Source organism: Polypterus senegalus, chromosome 15 (genome assembly GCF_016835505.1).
Source record: "Polypterus senegalus isolate Bchr_013 chromosome 15, ASM1683550v1, whole genome shotgun sequence".
NCBI classification, from domain to species: domain Eukaryota; kingdom Metazoa; phylum Chordata; class Cladistia; order Polypteriformes; family Polypteridae; genus Polypterus; species Polypterus senegalus.
The window spans coordinates 133,352,380-133,370,722 of record NC_053168.1 but is presented as its reverse complement, the minus strand read 5'-3'; the positions used below and the strand labels follow the sequence as shown (position 1 = coordinate 133,370,722).

Here is an 18,343-nt window from a genome sequence, read left to right as displayed (position 1 = left end):
AAATTATGTGAGAGTGTGTGCCAACCCAACTAGTGCTGGTCCTGTGTCTGGTGCCCAGAAAACACAGGATGTGTGTGGTAAGCAGTGTGGCACAGCGGTGAAGGCTTTGGACTTCAAAACCTAAGCTTGCAGATTCAAATCCCACTACTGACACCATTGTATGAGCATAAGCAAGTCGCTACACCTGCCTGTGCTCAGACTGGAAGAGGCTTTTCAAGGAATGTAACCAATCATATCTCAAAAACTGTAAGTCACCTTGATTAAAGGCGTCAGCCAGTAAACAACAATTTGTAGGTGTTGTGGCTTTGGATTGGAGTTGCAGAGCAGGCAAGTCTATGGGTGTTTTTAATTTACACCATACAATTATTTTATGGCCACTACATTTGTAAAACGGAAGTTTTGATAACATGAAATATGAATCTTACTAATATCCCCAATAAAAATATATTCTGTACATATGTAACAAACAGCCATTTGTTTGTATTCGCAGCCATCTAATACATTCACTTTTATCCAATAACCTTAATAAAATTGACGGAAAGCTGCTGCTTTTTTTTCACTGACCCAGATGCAGAAGATATTTTGTTTTACTCCCTCACCTAAAACTAATGACATATGTTGAAATGGACATTTTGATTTTCATACTGCTGGTAGCAATGGACCTCATTAACATGCACAATTACATCTCCCTCACTGACATCTGATTAATAATGTATAAAGTTTTGCACAGGTCAGTATCACCAGCAGATATGTTTGTTTAAAACCTAATGACTGCATTCCAAGGAGAGAGGTTGTCTTTCTCTCCCTCGCCGAGTGTTCACTTGCCTACTGTGAAGAATATGCCATCTTTCACTGTGCAGATCACCACATTGTAAACTGTATAGCTGGGGTATAAAGACTCGAACATGGGAACCGTCTGCAATATTTACATTTATTCACACAAACTCTTGAAACTGGAGCCTACAGCAATAAAAATTGGCTCATCTATCTATCTATCTATCTATCTATCTATCTATCTATCTACCTATATATATATATATGAATGAGATATTTGTATATAGTAAGTATTTGTAGAACTGTGTATGTGTCTATGCAGGTGGCGTATTGGGAACACAGCAGCCTTAAAACAAAGAAGTCTTATGATAGATAGATAGATAGATAGATAGATAGATAGATAGATATGAAAAGGCACTATATAATAGACAGACAGACAGATAGATAGATAGATATGAAAAGGCACTATATAATAGATAGATAGACAGATAGATAGATATGAAAAGGTACTATATAATAGATAGATAGATAGAAGTGAAAGGCACTATATAATAGTTATATAGATAGATAGATATGAAAAGGCACTATATAATAGATAGAAAGAAGTGAAAGGCACTATATAATAGATAGATAGATAGCTAGATAGATAGATAGATATAAAAAGGCACTATATAATAGATAGATAGATATAAAAAGGCACTATATAATAGATAGACAGATAGATAGATAGATAGAAGTTAAAGGCACTATATAATAGACAGATAGATAGCTAGATAGATAGATAGATATAAAAAGGCACTATATAATAGATAGATAGATAGATAGATAGATAGATAGATAGATACCCATATATAAGTATATATGCATATGAACAATACATATATGTATATGCGCTTGTGTGACTGAGACTGCAGCTAAACTCCAGCAGGCAGATTGTGTGTATATATATACAGTATGTGCTTGTTATATATTCATATATACATATACACCATATTGTATCATTTTCTAAGCCCGGTTAATCCTGAACAGGGTTGTGGTGGGCTGGAGCCTACCCCAGCAAGCATAGGGCGCAAAGCAGGAACAATCCAGTCCATTGCAGGGTGAACATAAAGATAAACACACACACACACACACTAGAGCCAGGTTTTCTATATATAACACATACATATATGTAGGTTATTATGTACACATAGTATTTCTGTATAGTTGTTTGTCATATTCAAATCTCTGACACAGGCCATCACGTTTATCATGTGAAATGTAAGAGTTCCTACCTGTGTGGGATCTGACGTGGGTCCTGAGATGGCTAGGCTGACTGAAGCTTTTCCCACATTCTTTGCAGATATACTCTCCTTGTCGTACTTGTGACCTCAGCATCGCTGTGGTTCATGGAAAAAAAAAGTTATAAAAGAAAACATTATGCCAGGGAGATGGGGGGGTAGGGGGGAGTAGGAAACATCATTAGTATGTCTAATGTGTCATTGTGTGAGGCTACCTTCAGGCTCTGGATGACAACTGTCAGCCTTCATCACTGCAGTCGCTGACAGGCCAGACACACACAGGACTGCAAGAATGCATAAATTACAGTGAATTAAAAGATTCACCCCTTGATGTGCCCGCTCCAGGACTGGCATGTCAGGTGTGAGCATTTCAGAGCAGCTGGATCCACTCCTCAGCCATCACCCAGCTTTGTCAAGTGGTACATCAGGCAAATCAAAGTGACGCCACCGTGACAGAGACAAGTCGCACGGATAATGGGAAGTGAGTGGAACCAGAACTCGACTGTCCCCCCTGGGTAGGGATACCTAGGAGAGAAATGCTGAATGAGTGGAGCCACGACGGGCTGATCAAACCTCTAGCCTTCCACCTGCCTGCTGGGGCTGTGCTGACCTCAGACCTCACAGGCATGGACTAGAGACATCTATGAATGAACGTGTCACTGCCAGGACAGCACAGCGCCCTTCTGTTGGCCTTGGTAAACATGTTTTCTGGGCCATTAACATTTGTGGAAAACTACTAAAACATTCTCGTTTATAAAAGGTCACCTTATTGTATCTGACTTAAAGGGCTACAACAGAAAATGATGATGATGTCTTCCACAGCACGTGAACAGGGAACTTCATCTGTCTGTCTGCGTCCTTAACCTGAAATATACAGTGCCCGTCGTTCTTTTTCTTTTTTTAACCCATCACTATGTACTGCTAGGCAGAAATTTTGACGACCTGACCTAAACCAAGCAATATCAGAAAGGAGAATAAAAGGAGTAACCAAGAGATGCTTTTATTCAAATTTGGCTAATTTTACACATCTGAGTCACAAGGCCACCATATCAACAGCACAAGTGTCTGTGACACACTACTTGGACCTTTATATCTGGCTTTAATGTGTCCTGGAGACACGTTTTGCTGTATATTCACGATTCATTAAACACGGTAATTCAAGAAACAAACACTGTCAGGCCATGTCACGTTCACAGCGATTTTCCACTGTAGCCTTCATTTACATAATCTTAGCGAGTCAGAGGCAGACGATGCTAAACCCCCGTGACACGCCGCCCCCTGCCAAAGTGTGACTTACCCTGCGCTTCAGGGCAACAAAACTTGCTCAGGTATGGTTTTGGGTTTAATCATAGGAGTGGTCTCTGCATGCATGAGAGCTGACAACCAATCAATGCTCATCCAGACGTACAATGCATCGACGAGGGTGTGTTTGGACCTCACAAACAGTCTGTGTGATGTCTCGTGTTTTACGGACCACAACAGAATAGAAAACGAAAAAGGCAGAGGGGCAGCATGTTATTGGCTGCCACGAAAAGCGGCGAGCCCAACTGTACCAGAAAGTCGGCTCTTGGCCACTAAATGTGACATGCCCAGTGATTTTCAGCTGTGTATATCGAGATAGTCCAGCAATTACAGTCAGCATGTACGAAATACCCAATGACTAGAAGTCGCGTAACGTGTCATCGCCTTTGATTTCGTATTCAAGCGCACGATTAGATCTGCTGCTCTGTGCCTCATGTAACTTTAGGGTTCTAGAATGAGGTTCTAGAATGAGATAGATAGATAGATAGATAGATAGATAGATAGATAGATAGATAGATAGATAGATACTTTATTAATCCCAAAGGGAAATTCACATACTCCAGCAGCAGCATACTGATAAAGAACAATATTAAATTAAACAGTGATAACAATGCTGGTATAACAGACAATAACTTTGTGTAATGTTAACGTTTACACACCCCGGGTGGAACTGAAGAGTCGCATAGTCTGGGGGAGGAAGGATCTCCACAGTCTGTCAGTGGAGCAGGGCAGCGGCGGTTAAACAGAGATTAATGGTAAATTCGGCGTATATATCGGACATTCCATCCATCCATTTTCCTGAAACAGTTTTCCTATTACTGAGCCACACTGGTCACATCAGGCACAAATCAGGAGCCCATAAAGAATGGGATGCCAGTCCAGCGCAGAAATCCATAACCATGGTGCTTTTTCTACCTTCAAACCCACTCCATCAAGAGCTAGTTTAGATTTAGAGAATGCCAAGCTATTTATTTCCTCCATCTGTATAAATAACGGTACTTGTGTATCCATTACTCTGACCTTGAAAAAGTGATATGTAATACCCTTTTAAAATAAATAAGACAAAAATTAACTGTCACTCATGTGTGTCAGAGGATCACCTTTCAGGTTTATCAGAGGTAACTGATGCCACCTGTCACACACGGGCGCATGGGAGGCAGCTAAAGGGTCTAAATGAGAGTAATTCCACTCCAGACCAGGAGGTGGCGGAGTGCGCTGACCTTTTCTTTTTCTTTCCTGCACACCATTTATGGGAAATTCTGCCTGGCCCTGATGATGTCACTTCCGGTTCAGGGCCTTCTGATGATGTCACTTCTGGTGCAGGGCCTTCTGATGATGTCACTTCCGGTTCAGGGCCTTCTGATGATGTCACTTCCGTTTCCAGGACTTCTGATGACATCACTTCCCGTGTAGAACCTATGAACGAAGAGCCTTCAGGTTCCGGCCCTTTTGATGACGTCATGTCCATCTTCGAACCTATGGAAGAGGACCTTTCCACTTCCGCCCTGGATGACCTCCCTTCCCTTGCTGGCCTTTAAAGCCGCCATATTTACCCTAACTCATCACTTCTGTTTTGGACTCTGTTTCTGAGCACATCAGTGTGGACAATTTATCCTTTTGCAGCTAGGAAATATTATGCGGGTGGCTGCCCCAAACTTTATGACTCTTGTGTCTTGTTTTTTTGTGACACACTCCAGGGACGAGAGAGAGGGGGGGTGGGGGGATTTGCATTTGCTAACATTGTCTTGTCTTTTGTCACCCATAGCAGTAAGAAGACGTTCAGTGAGGACAGCTGACTCTGCCCCTGCCGGTGGGTGGACTATAAAAGAGCATAAACCCCTGAGAAAGGCGTCTTGTTTCGGAAACTGAACTGCCCGCGGAACAGAGCTCCTGGCGTAGACCTGCTCTATCGAGTGAATACGTTTGAAAGAACGTCACCACACAATCAAACCACAGGGTAAGCGCCCCCTGCTGGCCTGGCCAACACCTCTTCCAGCAGCAACCCAAGCTTCTAATAGGTGGTCTCCCATTCAAGTACTGGCTGGGCCCAAAAATGCTTATCGTTAGGTGTGGTACAGCCATTAATTGACTACGATCATTGTCACCATTATTAATCCTTGATTTTTATTTCATATACCGTGGAACCTCGGTTTGCGAGCATAATTCGTTCCGGAAACGTGCTCGCAATTAAAAGCACTTGCATAGCAAAGCGAAATGATGGAAATTGAGATGATTCGTTCCGCAACTCAAAACTATTCATATAAAAATGATTAGTACAAAATATAAAGTACAAATACATAAAACAAATTAACCTGCACTTTACCTTTGAGAAGAACCATGGCTGGTGTGAGTGAGTTTCTAAACTCTTGTGGGGTTCCACCCAATGGGACGACACGCGGAAGAGCGTCCCGAAGCAATCACAGGCTACCAGCGCTGTAGCAGTTCACCGTAAAAGCGATTCCGAAAAGATCGTGGACATGCTATGAGCGCCTGCCGTTGATGGGTGATACAAGGAACAAGGACCATTATAAATGCGCAGGGCACAGTATTACTTGGCCACTCACCTAGCCTGACTGCTGTGTCTGTGTATAGGAGAGTGGCACATTCCACTACAATAAATAACCGCGCTGTTCCTGTTTCAAGTTGAATAAAGCTGGTGTTGCTAAAGTACTGAGACTCAGCTTCGTGTTTTGGGGTGCAAGACAGGGACTCACACGTTACACACACACACACGTGGTCACAATTCTGTAGTAAACAGTATACGCTTGTACAGATGTTGACTATATGAGTGAGGCATGCCGACTGACGATTACCCACAATCCCGCAAAGAGAGAGAGAAGAACCATCAGCGCAGTTGTGATCACGTGACGCTCGGCAGACAAAGCGTATACATACTACTCGTATTGCAATTTATTAAAAATTTTAGCTCGTCTTGCAAAGCCAAGTTACTCGCAATCCAAGATTCCACTGTATTTTCCGATTAAGAATTTAGATTTGACTTTTTGACTATGGTACGCCTTTTGATTCCAATTTTCCTATGCATTCAGTATAAAAATGGCTAGGCGGGGATTGGAATTGGAAATATGGAGGAGCAGTGCTAACTGTTGCACCACTAGTTCCCCATTGAATTATGCCATTCACTGTGCAAAAACCTTTACACCTGAACACCTGCAAAACCAAGGAGCTGGTGGTGGATTTTAGGAGACCCAGGCCCCTCATGGACGTCGTGATCATCAGAGGTGACTGTGCAGAGGGTGCAGACCTATAAATACCTGGGAGTGCAGCTGGATGATAAACTGGACTGGACTGCCAATACTGATGCTCTGTGTAAGAGAGGACAGAACCGACTATACTTCCTTAGAAGGTTGGCGTCCTGCAATAAGATGCTGCAGATGTTCTATCAGACGGTTGTGGCGTCTGGACAAACTGGTGAGGAAGGCAGGCTCTATTGTAGGCACGGAGCTGGACAGTTTGACATCGGTGGCAGAGCGATGGGCGCTGCAATCATGGAGAATCCACTGCATCCACTGAACAGGATCATCTCCAGACAGAGGAGCAGCTTCAGAGACAGACTGCTGTCACCGTCCTGCTCCACTGACAGACTGAGGAGACCCCACACTATGTGACTCTTCAGTTCCACCCAAGGGGGGTAAACGTTAACATTATACAAAGTTATTGTCTGTTATACCTGCATTGTTATCACTCTTTAATTTAATATTGTTTTTTATCAGTATGCTGCTGCTGGAGTATGTGAATTTCCCCTTGGGATTAATAAAGTATCTATCTATCTATCTATCTATCTATCTATCTATCTATCTATCTATCTATCTGTCTGTCTGTCTGTCTGTCTGTCTGTCTGTCTGTCTGTCTGTCTGTCTGTCTGTCTGTCTGTCTGTCTGAAAAGCAGTATTGGATTGATGTGTAACAAAAATGGTGCAATGCTCTTCATCCAATCAGATTACAAACAATTGACCTGCAGTAAAATAATGTCAAATCTTTGCACATAATTGAAAGAAATAATTTGACCCGCTGTAACCTCCATTTGGATTTCTCCTTTGTCACATGCTTTTAAAAATCTGTCAAATGGCTTACCTGTCTGGTCAAGCATGGGACTACCGGAACCCCAGTGATGGTATAGGCTAGCCAAATCTTGCGAATGACAAGTCTTAAGGAAAGTCAAAATGTCCCCATGGGATTTAGGTCCTTCAGAAAAAGGTTCTTGTTTGGTGTGTGCCGGCAAGCCGAGGGTCCCCGACGCAGGGCCAGAACGCATCTGTGTGCTTTGTGAAAGGCGCCCACCGAAACCGTAGCTCCGGGTCAGATTTGGCTCTTTCAGAGTCTTTGTCTGAATGGACTTTGGGGATGCCTCCTGTCTGTTTTGCAGCCCGGGCACAGTGTTCATTTTGACTTTTGTGGGCTCCGTCACGCCATGCTTAACAGAAAGTGCAAATCTCAGACCTTCTTGCGGAAACCCAGCTTTCTCCATGGCCCTGCCTCCGGTTGAGGTCGTAGCAAATGGCCGCTGAGACGTTGTGACGTTCTTCTCAAAGGCGCTACTTGGGGCAACTTTGGGGTACATCTCCAACTTTGGCCTCTTCTGTGGCTGTTCCCCAACATACGGATTCTTGTTGATGCAAGGTTTGTGTTGCATGATGGTATTTTGGCCAGAGACCGATGGGCTCCCTCGGAGAGTTGCGCCGGTCTCTTTTGCTTGGGACGCAGTGGGTAAGTGGGGGGCTGAAGCTGCGATACTCGTTTTTGGGTTCTGTAAGCTAGTCTGTTGTGGCGCCTGGGTTCGGGATATTTTAGGAACTACAAGGGGATGACAGTCTTTACCCTCTAAGACAGGTGGAGGCCCGGTGCGCCGTCTTTGGCTTGAGTAAGCCAGTTCTTCCTTCGGACCTTTGAATCCATTCTTCGGAACCCACTTGGGAGCCACAGATTTGGAAACTTTGTGAGAAATTCTTTGGTGCATCCACAGAACTTCGGGATAACGGGTGGTGTGAGAGCAGCATGGACACTGGTGTACGGTCAAATCATTCTGCTGGGATGAGGTAGGTAAATCCTTCCGCGTGCAACCATTTGCAGTCAGATTTAATGGAATGGTGGCACTCGTTAATGTTTTGTTTACTCCTTGCATGCTTTCCATATCAATTTCCTCTTTGACTTTAACATCTGCCCGCAGTTCCAAAGTTCTGAGGTCAACAATATTATTAAGTGCACTGGGTTCCGACGGGGATGGGAGCTTTTCTTCGGAGCATTTCGGGGAGCCTGAAAAATGGCATCTCTCTTGTGAGGGAGCTTGTTCTCGTTTCACAAAGCTGTCCTCTTCCGTGTCCTCCTCTTTGTACCCTTTAACACTGCTTCCTTTCAGCGGGTTCTGGGAGCCTGCTGCAGGTATGGCTAAGGGTGTATTACTTCTGCTGTTGGCACTACAGGGCTGGCTGGCGACGTCGCCTCTTCCTCCGTGATGGTCTTCCATGTGCATTATTAACAGTGACGCTTCATTAGTCACGTGACTACAATGGCTGCAGGAGTATGGCTTTTCATCTGTTAAAACAGAAAGCAAAAAAAAGGAGATGTGAAAACATGTAAAAGTCACCATCACCTTCATCACACATTTTAACTGTTAAGTCTGTAAAGTTTACTTTAAATCAAGAAATGTGCGGACCTCTGGGTCTGTCAAGATCAGGGGTCTAGCTCCGGCAATTTGTGTTTAACATGCAACAAGTGCTGGAGCTGTCATTCTTCTTCTTCCGATCACACCTGCAATTTGCTTCACAGTCAGAAGATGTTGCCTGTTCTTTAATTCATTCATTCAATCATTTTCCACCGCTTAGCCAAAACTGGGTCACGGGTGCAACAGTCTTAGCAGTGAGGCCCATACATCCTTTTCCCCAGCCACACTTGCCAACTCATACTGTGGCATCACAAGACATTATCAGGCCATCCTCCCAGTGAGTTCTGAGAGAGAGAAGGGCAGGAGTGCGAGGGAGCCAGTGCGACCAGAACGGGAATGGAGCCCCAGGGGAAGCAGCGTGTGAGCAGCGCTCAAGAGGGGCTTCAAGGTTGCTCCTGCTGAGAACAACCAGCATATACCAGCGGACTCCTCGTGTAAGTCTGGGAAGTTGGCGGGAGTTGAAGGGGTGGAGGTTTGGGTGAATCGTCATAGGATGGGCTAGGGGGCTACGAGCAGGACTGAAGGGTGTCTGCGCCTGTTGAATGACATCTCTCCAGGCTGCAAGATCCGAGTGGGATAAGCCAGAGGGACGCCAGTTTTACAGGGAAGCACTAGGGGGAACTGTGATTTTAAAGAGGAGACTCCTGCTTGATTTTAAGTCTGTTTTAACGGATTTACTTATGGCTTTGTTGTTAACCTCCACTATCACTTGGACTTTTCATTTATTTATTGGATTATTGATCTCTTGAATTTTAAGCACTGCAATTTGGACCCTGATCTGTTTTAGAAGTTTAATAACAACACCTTTGCACCTACACCTCTGCTTTGTGTGAGTGTCCTCATCTGCTAGGCTCATCCCTCGGATACGTTATCGGCGGTAGCAGGATCAAGATGCTCCCTCTCAGAGGGACCCGGTAAAGTCGGGATCGACCGGCACAATCGAGCAAATGAGGCAAAGGCTAAATTTCATTTTGTTTGTGGTCTATTTTGACCTGCCAATTATATGGAGGTCATTATGGTGCCCCAACTCTTTATCTGGGTTTCTTCTCGTTCTTACACCATCTAAGGTGTGTCATCGACGGCCGGGGTCCTTGCCCGGCCAAGAAGCCTCGTCGCTGAGAGGACCGGTGGAAGCTAGTGTGGACAGAACATTACCTCCCTCCGGGACGCTAGATGGCAGCCCCCATGGATTGCAGCGGTGCCTCAGACTCCCGCAGAACTTTATAGGAGATGGGAGTTGTATAAAGCCCTGTTGGAATCTGGGGACATCAGGGGTCTGCTACAGCTGCTCCTAGGCCCGTATGGGCAGTTAATTCACCCCACTGACTGGAAGCAGATCATCAAGTACCTGGAGCACTTCCGGGTAACATATAAAAGGAGCCTGCAGATAGTACTCGGGGAGCCAGAGACGGGAGGAGGGAGATGAAGCTTGTCGAGGAGGAGTGGAGGAGAAAGAGAGAAAGAAGAAGAAGAAAAACAGAGTATTGCATGTGTTTGTGCTCAGTGGGACTGTGTTGTGGCTTGTGAGAATGGGGTAGACGTTACCCACAAGTGAAGAAACAAAAATGAAAAGCTCCTGCTTTTATAAGTGTGCCTCCGGCATCTGTCTGTGTCGGGCTGAGTGGCTACTACGCCCTCTACTGGTGTCACACTGGCGTAGTCGGCAGAATATGTGGCCATCTGAAAGGCAGGGACCTGCAATTTTTAAGTCTTGTGGCAACCCGACACAACAGGTGGGTTGAAATGAGCACAGGAAAAGTGCTATATAAATAATGCGCATCATTATTATTATTAAATCTAAGTAATCAATGTAGACCTCACCGTTATACCCACTTGAACCACACATGGCATTAGCGGGTCCTGATAATGAATGGATGGGAGCTAAAGAGCCATCACTATCCTTGCTAAAACAAAACTATAAGACATTGATAAGCAGTCTAGATATACATCATCACCCCTGTTTGTGTAGAATGAAGATTGGTTTATAAACACCACTACCTTCACCAAGACATTTTCCTTGAAGCAGTACCTGTGCAGTGGCATTTGAAAAAGCTATAAATATACACATACTACGGGGGGGCCAAGTCCCTCTGGCACCTTTGGCGCCCAACCAGAATATCAGTAAAATCTGTAAATATACCAAAGAAAAATGATAATTTATCGGAGTCAAAATCACAAAATTCTATAAATATGCAAAAGAAAAATGAATTATTATTTAACGGAGTGAAAATCATGAAATGAGAATGAAATATTTACTCTCTTACCGATTGGAGTATTCCTGTTAAACTGAGGTCCACTCTGCTCAATGAGTATTTATAAAAGTCTAAATAAACGATCCATTAATTTTAACTGACATTTTAATAGATATATTTTTTTTTATAAAATGACTCATTTAAATAACAGGCAAAATCACGTGAAAACTAAAGTGGTATGCAATGAGTCATCATAACTCGACCTTCTTGATATTTTAGTTTATAATTTAAAAACGGAATATGAATCTGAAAATCTAACAACATCACATTAAAGTTTGATAAATTCTGTAAAGAATGATACCAAACATATATACTGTATGTATGTTTTAAAATAAGCCCGATTTAAAGCGTGACAAAAAACGTGACATAAAATTGTTACACTTTTAGGCTTAGGATTTTATATACTTATATATTTTATATATAAAATTCTGTTACAACGAATATCTTTACAGCAAAATTTTCATTACAACGGAGTATTTTTATGGTCCCGACAGTTTCCCATATGACACTACTACTACAAAGTACTTTCATTACAACGAAGTGCCCAAAAGACCTTGAAATGCCTGAATGAATCATCCACCGAGCAGTTCATTCTTTGGCCGCAGCTCAGTTGTGCACAACGATCCCCGAACAGAAACATTGTCATTTTTTTCCTTTCTTCGAACTTTCCTTATACTGTTTTCATTTTTTGCTGTGTGTTTGTTTTCGGTGGTTTTCAGTGATACCTTTTGCTTATCACTCGTCAACATTTGAAAAACATCCATTGGAATTTAACTCATTATCACCCTCCTATAGAAACGGCAGACACGAAAAAACGATAACAGTTCATATTAGAAGAAAAAAAAAAACTTTATAAATTTCTGCAGCTCTCGATTGCGACAAAAAGAAAAAAAGACGTTGCCAGTGAATTCGGAATTTTGCCATCGACACTGTCAGCCTTCTTCAAAGGCCGAGCAAAAAAAGAAGAAAAATCTCAGGTTGCAAACGTATGCGAACTGCTGCATTTAAAAAAGCGTCGAAAAAGCCATTTTTATGTGGTTTGGTGATGCTTGTTCAAGAAACATTCCTATTAATGCGGCACTCATTCAAGAAAATGTGAGGTTTCTAAACTGTCTTGGGACCTCTCACAACTGGACAACACGCCGAAGAGTGTCCCGAAGAGCGATCTCCGCATCTGTGGAGGACTGTTTATCTGTTGCTGGGGCAACAGCAGGCTCACAGCTGCTTCACTGAAGCAAACAGAAAAGATCTCGGTGGGTGATGCAAGGAACATTATAAATGCAGGTAACAGGATTACTTGGACACTAACCAGGCCACAACTCTGCCTCACTGCTGTGTCTGTGTATAGGAGAGTGGCAGATCCCGCTACAATAAATAACCACGCTGTTCCTGTTTCAAGCTGAAAAACTAGTTTTGCTGAAGTACTGAGACTCAGCCTTGTGTTTTGGGGTACATGACAGGGACTTACAGTGCGCCCACGATCTTTTGGGATTTGCTTCTGTGACGTTTCACTGCAGCGTTGTGAGCCTGCTGTTGCCCTGCTCCAGCAACGGTCAAACAATCTTACACAGATGCGGCAAACGCGCTTCAGGGCGCACTTCAGCGTGTCGCCCCGTTGGGTGGGGAGTGGGGGATCCCACAACAGTTCAGAAACCTCACAATATGAAGAAGAAGAAGAAGAAAATAATTATTCGGCTTCTGATTGATAACTGTGCTGCACACAACAGGCTTCCGCATTTAGATGTTCGCGTTGACTTCCTCCCACCCAACTCCACTGGATTTAAGCATCATGCGCACCCTGAAAGTGTATTATCGCAAGGAAATGCTGAGAAAATATCTCGTCAGCATAAGTTGTAGACAGGAGGAGATTAAAATTAAAGCGAAAAAAGCAATTGAAATGTTTCCAAACGCCTGGGCGCAAGTTAAAGAAAGCACTATAGTGACAGGGCGTCAGGGTGGCGCAGTGGGTAGCGCTGCTGCCTCGCAGTGTTCCCCCCAATATCTGCGTGGGTTTCCTCCCACAGTCCAAAGACATGCAGTTTAGTTACATTGGCGATCCTAAATTGTCTTGGTGTGTGCGTGTACCCTGTGGTGGGCTGGCACCCTGCCTGGGGATTTGTTCCTGCCTTGCACCCTGTGTTGGCTGGGTTTGACTCCAGTGACCCTGTGTTAGGATATAGTGGGTTGAATAAACTGACTGACTATAGTGACAAATACAGACTTCCATTACTACGAAATTAGCATTACAACAAAATATTTTTTTGGTCCCTGGCAGTTTGTTGTACCGGAGTTTTACCTGCATATAGAGTAGATAAGTATGCAGATCTTACACCATCTTACACAGTGCTACTACATCATGATGCACTTTATGACCAGCAGGTGGCATTATTGGACCACAACACTGCGTTAAAAGAATATTATCATTATCCGACAGATAATAAATGACTAAAGTTCTTAAAATAATTGTGTTGCTAAGTAAATACATTTCTACTTTGTGAACATTTAAATTATGTAGAGCAAATTGACTCTTAAAATATGCCAGGCTATAAAACCTTTCTGGCATCATTCAATAATTAACCACAAGACTATAGGCTCTATCATCCAGGCTGATTTTATTAAGTTACAGAACAACACAAATACAATACCTTTGGTCTTCTAGATTGAATACAAAATGATCAAAATCAATTCAGATAAGAAGCCTTGGTGGTTACTTCTCTTGCTTACGCTACGGAAGAGTTATTCACAGCTACGACAAAATTGCAGTAATAAAGAATGAGACCAGAATGGAAGCTGCACTAATGGAATCTACCACTAGGTGGCAACCAAAGACTAATTATAAAGCTCCCTCAAAGTCACAACTCTCAAGTGTAACTAAGGCACATTGGCACCCCTGATGTGTGTCCAGTGCATGGCTTTCTATATATAAAGCAATAATTTTCACAGGAAAATATTGTATGTCATTATTTTATTGTGTGGAATGAAATTGAAAAAGAAAAAACAGGTCTTCTTGCAAAAATATATATTCTTCATCTGCAATTAGGTGCTTAGGTGGGAGGCAGAACTGAGCACAAAAACACAAAATCATTATCTCTGGAGAGTGAAAATCTACTGGAGCAATTTAGTTCAAAATCAATAGGCTTCCAGCATTTTAAAGTGCTAATAACTGTGCCAAGTTTCAGTCTGACTTGGCGATTGGTTTTTGATTCATTGTGTCCACAGATTCTCGACTTGACACACACACACACTCTCAAAAGTGGTCACATCACTTCCTTGGATGTGTAAAATGTGCAAATACATTGAAATTAAAATCCATCACAGCACTTTCCCTTGGCATATTGCGGACGTCAGTGGGAATGGGAATGACAGGCTGATACAGGTCAGGTCAGGTCAGGTTGGGGGGCATGCACTGGTACAGCACGTTGCCGCACCCACCACACTATATCACTATATCACACTCTATCTGTCGCAGCCATGTGTTACGTGGGCGACCCCTTGGCCTGGTCCAGCCACCCAGGTCTCCAACAATGAGGATCTTACGAGCTGGATCACCCTCTAGGAATCGCGCCACATGGCCGTAGTGCCGTAACTGACGCTCCCTTACAATGCAGGTAATGTGCCTCAGTTGGGACTCCATGAGCAATGTAAAGTCAAACCAACGGTACCCAAGGATTCTCCGGAGAGACACAGTAATGAAGGAGTCCAGTCTTCGTCTCAGGTCACTGAATAGCGTCCATGTCTCACAACCATATAGTAAGACAGGAAGCACCAGGAATCTAAAGACATGGACCTTCGTCCTTTTGCAGAGATATCGGGAGCGCCACACACCCCTTTCCAGCGACCTCATGACTCCCCATGCTCTCCCAATCCGTCCACTGACTTCATAGGAAGAGTCACCAGAGACATGAATGTCACTGCCAAGGTAAGTAAACCTCTCGACGAGGTCGACACTCTCTCTGCAGACAGACACACTGCTGATGGCCGTGCCCAAGAGGTCATTAAAGGCCTGGATCTTTGGTTTTTATCAGGACACTCGCAAGCCCAGACACTCAGACTCCTCGCTCAGTCTCTCGGGTGCCCCGATCAGAGCCTCCATTGACTCTGCGAAGATCACAGCATCGTCAGCAAAGTCAAGATCCGTGAATCTTTCTTCACCTACAGATGCCCCACAGCCCCTGGACCCCATGACTTTGCCCACCACCCAGTCCATACAAGCATTGAACAGAGTAGGAGCAGAACACACCGCTGACGAACCCCAGAATCAACTGGGAAAAACGCAGAGGTTCTGCTTCCACTCTGCACAGCACTCACAGTACCAGTGTGCAGGCCAGCCATGATATCCAGCAACCTTGTTGGGATCCCGCAAAGTCTGAAACTTAAGAAATTTGTGTTTGTGCTCTGTGAGTACCCTCAGTGCCAGGATGCGGTCGATGGTAGACTTCCTAGGTGTAAAACCAGACTGCTCTGGTAGCTGGTAGGAGAGAAAGTGATCACAGATCCTATAGAGGACAACCCTAGAAAGGACTTTACCCGGCACCGAGAGCAGTGTTATTCCCCTCTAGTTCTCACAATCCAGGCGATCACCCTTCCCTTTCCAGATAGGGATGACAAGCCCTGTTTTCCAGTGAGCTGAGATGACGCCCATCTCCCAAATGGAAGCAAAGATTGCCTGCAATGCCAGGAGGACAGCCTTACCACCAGCCTAGAGAAGTTCACCATCGATCCCTGCAGCCTTCCCTACCTTCAGCTGGTTCACCACCTGTGCAGTCTCATTGAGACTGGGGGGGGGTCACAGCTAATTGGAGAATCAGCCACAAGAACCGAGGACCCCAAGATATCCAACATCCTCACCGGAAGATCAGCTTTGAACAACTGCTCAGAGTAGCCAGCCGAGCGTGTCACAACTTCAGTGTCATCCGTAACGACGTCCATCAGCCGCTCTGACTCATACTGGGACACATTTTTGGGGTGACCCGGTTTACTTGAGAAAATACATTCAACACAAACATTTTCAAACCCTGATGAAATTCATTTTATAACTGTCAATTAATAATCCATGGAGCAGTCTGATAAAGAGGAAAACGGGCACGTTAAGAGAGCACAGCGTGTTCTTTTACACAGAACGTATCCCAGAGTGACTTTTTCCAGAGGTTTCATGTCAAACTGAGCTAATGAGTAACTGCCACCAAGTAAAATCACAAAGTAAATCCCTCTGCACATTCCTTACTGATATCCAGTGGCCTTCAAGAACAAACACAATGTTTTGCATGAAAGTTCATTTTAAGAAAAGAATACGAAGTGCAGACTGCAGTATCGCAAGGAATGTGGATAACTGCATTGGTTCAGGAGACTCAAAAATAAAAAATGGTGACAGTTTATTTACTCTGACTTGCAGTTTAGGCACACGTACTCAATGTATTTTATCAGGGGGTCTTGTTTTGCCATAATGGAGGGGTGGATATTGAGTAGGCAAAACAGAATAGTACAGAAAAATGTGGAATAACCATCCATTTTCCAACCTGCTGAATCTGAACACGGGGTCACGGGAGTGTGCTGGAGCCAATCCCAACCAACACAGGGCACAAGGCAGGAACCAATCCCAGGCAGGGTGCCAACCCACTACAGGACACACACTAGGGCCTAACCTGCATGTCTTTGGACTGTGGGAGGAAACCCACGCAGACACGGGGAGAACATGCAAACTTCACGCACGGAGGACCTGGGAAGCGAAACCTTTACGGGTCTCCTAACTGCAAGGCAGCAGCGCTACCCACTGCGCCACCCTGGAATAACCTCACTTTGGGAAAACCAGAAAGAACAAATGAATCAGTATTGCTGATCTGTTTTAAGATAGAGGATTCCTGAAAGCTGTCAATGCATTTTAGAAATGCGCAATTTGAACAGGCACTCCAGATATCTCAGTGACAGCTTTCCATGAAGAATAAGAGTACCAGACTTGAACGAAATCAGTCCATAGGGTGCTCAGCTGATTTGTTCCCCGAAAGACAAACCTGGCGTTTTAAAATAAACAGCATGACAAATAAATGCAAAGTAACAGACTGCGTCTTCTTGCCAGCTGTTAGTCATGTCCCAACCCGCTATATCCTAACACGGGGTCACAGGGGTCTGCTGGAACCAATCCCAGCCAGCACAGGGCGCAAGGCAGGAACAAATCCCGGGCAGGGCGCCAGCCCACCGCAGGGCACACACACACGGGACAATTTAGGATCGCCAATGCACCTAACCTGCATGTCTTTGGACTGGGAGGAAACCCACGCAGACACGGGGAGAACGTGCAAACTCCACCCGGACCGTCCTCGCCACTTTAATAATACTAATAATATATTTTACTTATATGGCGCCTTTCCTATGCTCAACTTTAACACTGATTTGATCATTAGCTCTACACCATCACATGCTGTGGTGGGCTGCATTACTTAAACATGGCTGAACCATCAGGTGCAAACATTTGACAGCTCATGCAGCTGTTTCTAAAATTTTCATTGCATCCCAGTCAGTTAGTCATTCTCCAACCAGCTATATCCTAACACAGGGTCATGGGGGGTCTGCTGGAGCCAACCCCAGCCAGCACAGGGCACAAGGCAGGAAGAAACCCCGGGCAGGGCACCAGCCCACCTCAGGGCACACACACACTAGGGTAACAATTTAGGATCGCCATTGCACTTAACCTGCATGGCTTTGGCACTTTTGAAAGTATAAAAAAAAAAAAGTAAAGATCACATTAGCACAAACAAACAGAAATTATTACTAATATTACTAATAACAGAACAGCGAAAAGAGATTGAATATATGGACATAGGTGATATGTCAGAAGTATGTAGATATTGTAAGTCGGAGACTTGTAGATCGTCTAATTCGTGTTGCCATCAGGGAAAAGTAGTGTTGCCTCCCAACAGAGAGGCGTATCTGCAGAATTAAAAGATTTGTTGTTCGGTGAAAGTGAAATCCACAAACATCCATCCATCCATTATCCAACCTGTTATATCCTAACTACAGGGTCACGGGGGTCTGCTGGAGCCAATCCCAGCCAACACAGG

At 44.1% G+C, this 18,343-nt stretch overlaps 1 protein-coding gene across 1 annotated transcript in view; it reads right to left on the bottom strand.

The window, feature by feature from the left end:
- znf516 (zinc finger protein 516) overlaps positions 1-18,343 on the bottom strand; it is a 188,628-nt gene that overhangs the window by 54,876 nt on the left and 115,409 nt on the right. Inside the window, exons 4-5 of the mRNA XM_039736599.1 lie at positions 7,449-8,906; positions 2,007-2,153 (exon numbers count right to left, since the gene is read on the bottom strand). Coding sequence (XP_039592533.1) covers positions 2,007-2,153; positions 7,449-8,906 — 1,605 coding nt within the window. The remainder of the gene's footprint in view (positions 1-2,006; positions 2,154-7,448; positions 8,907-18,343) is intronic.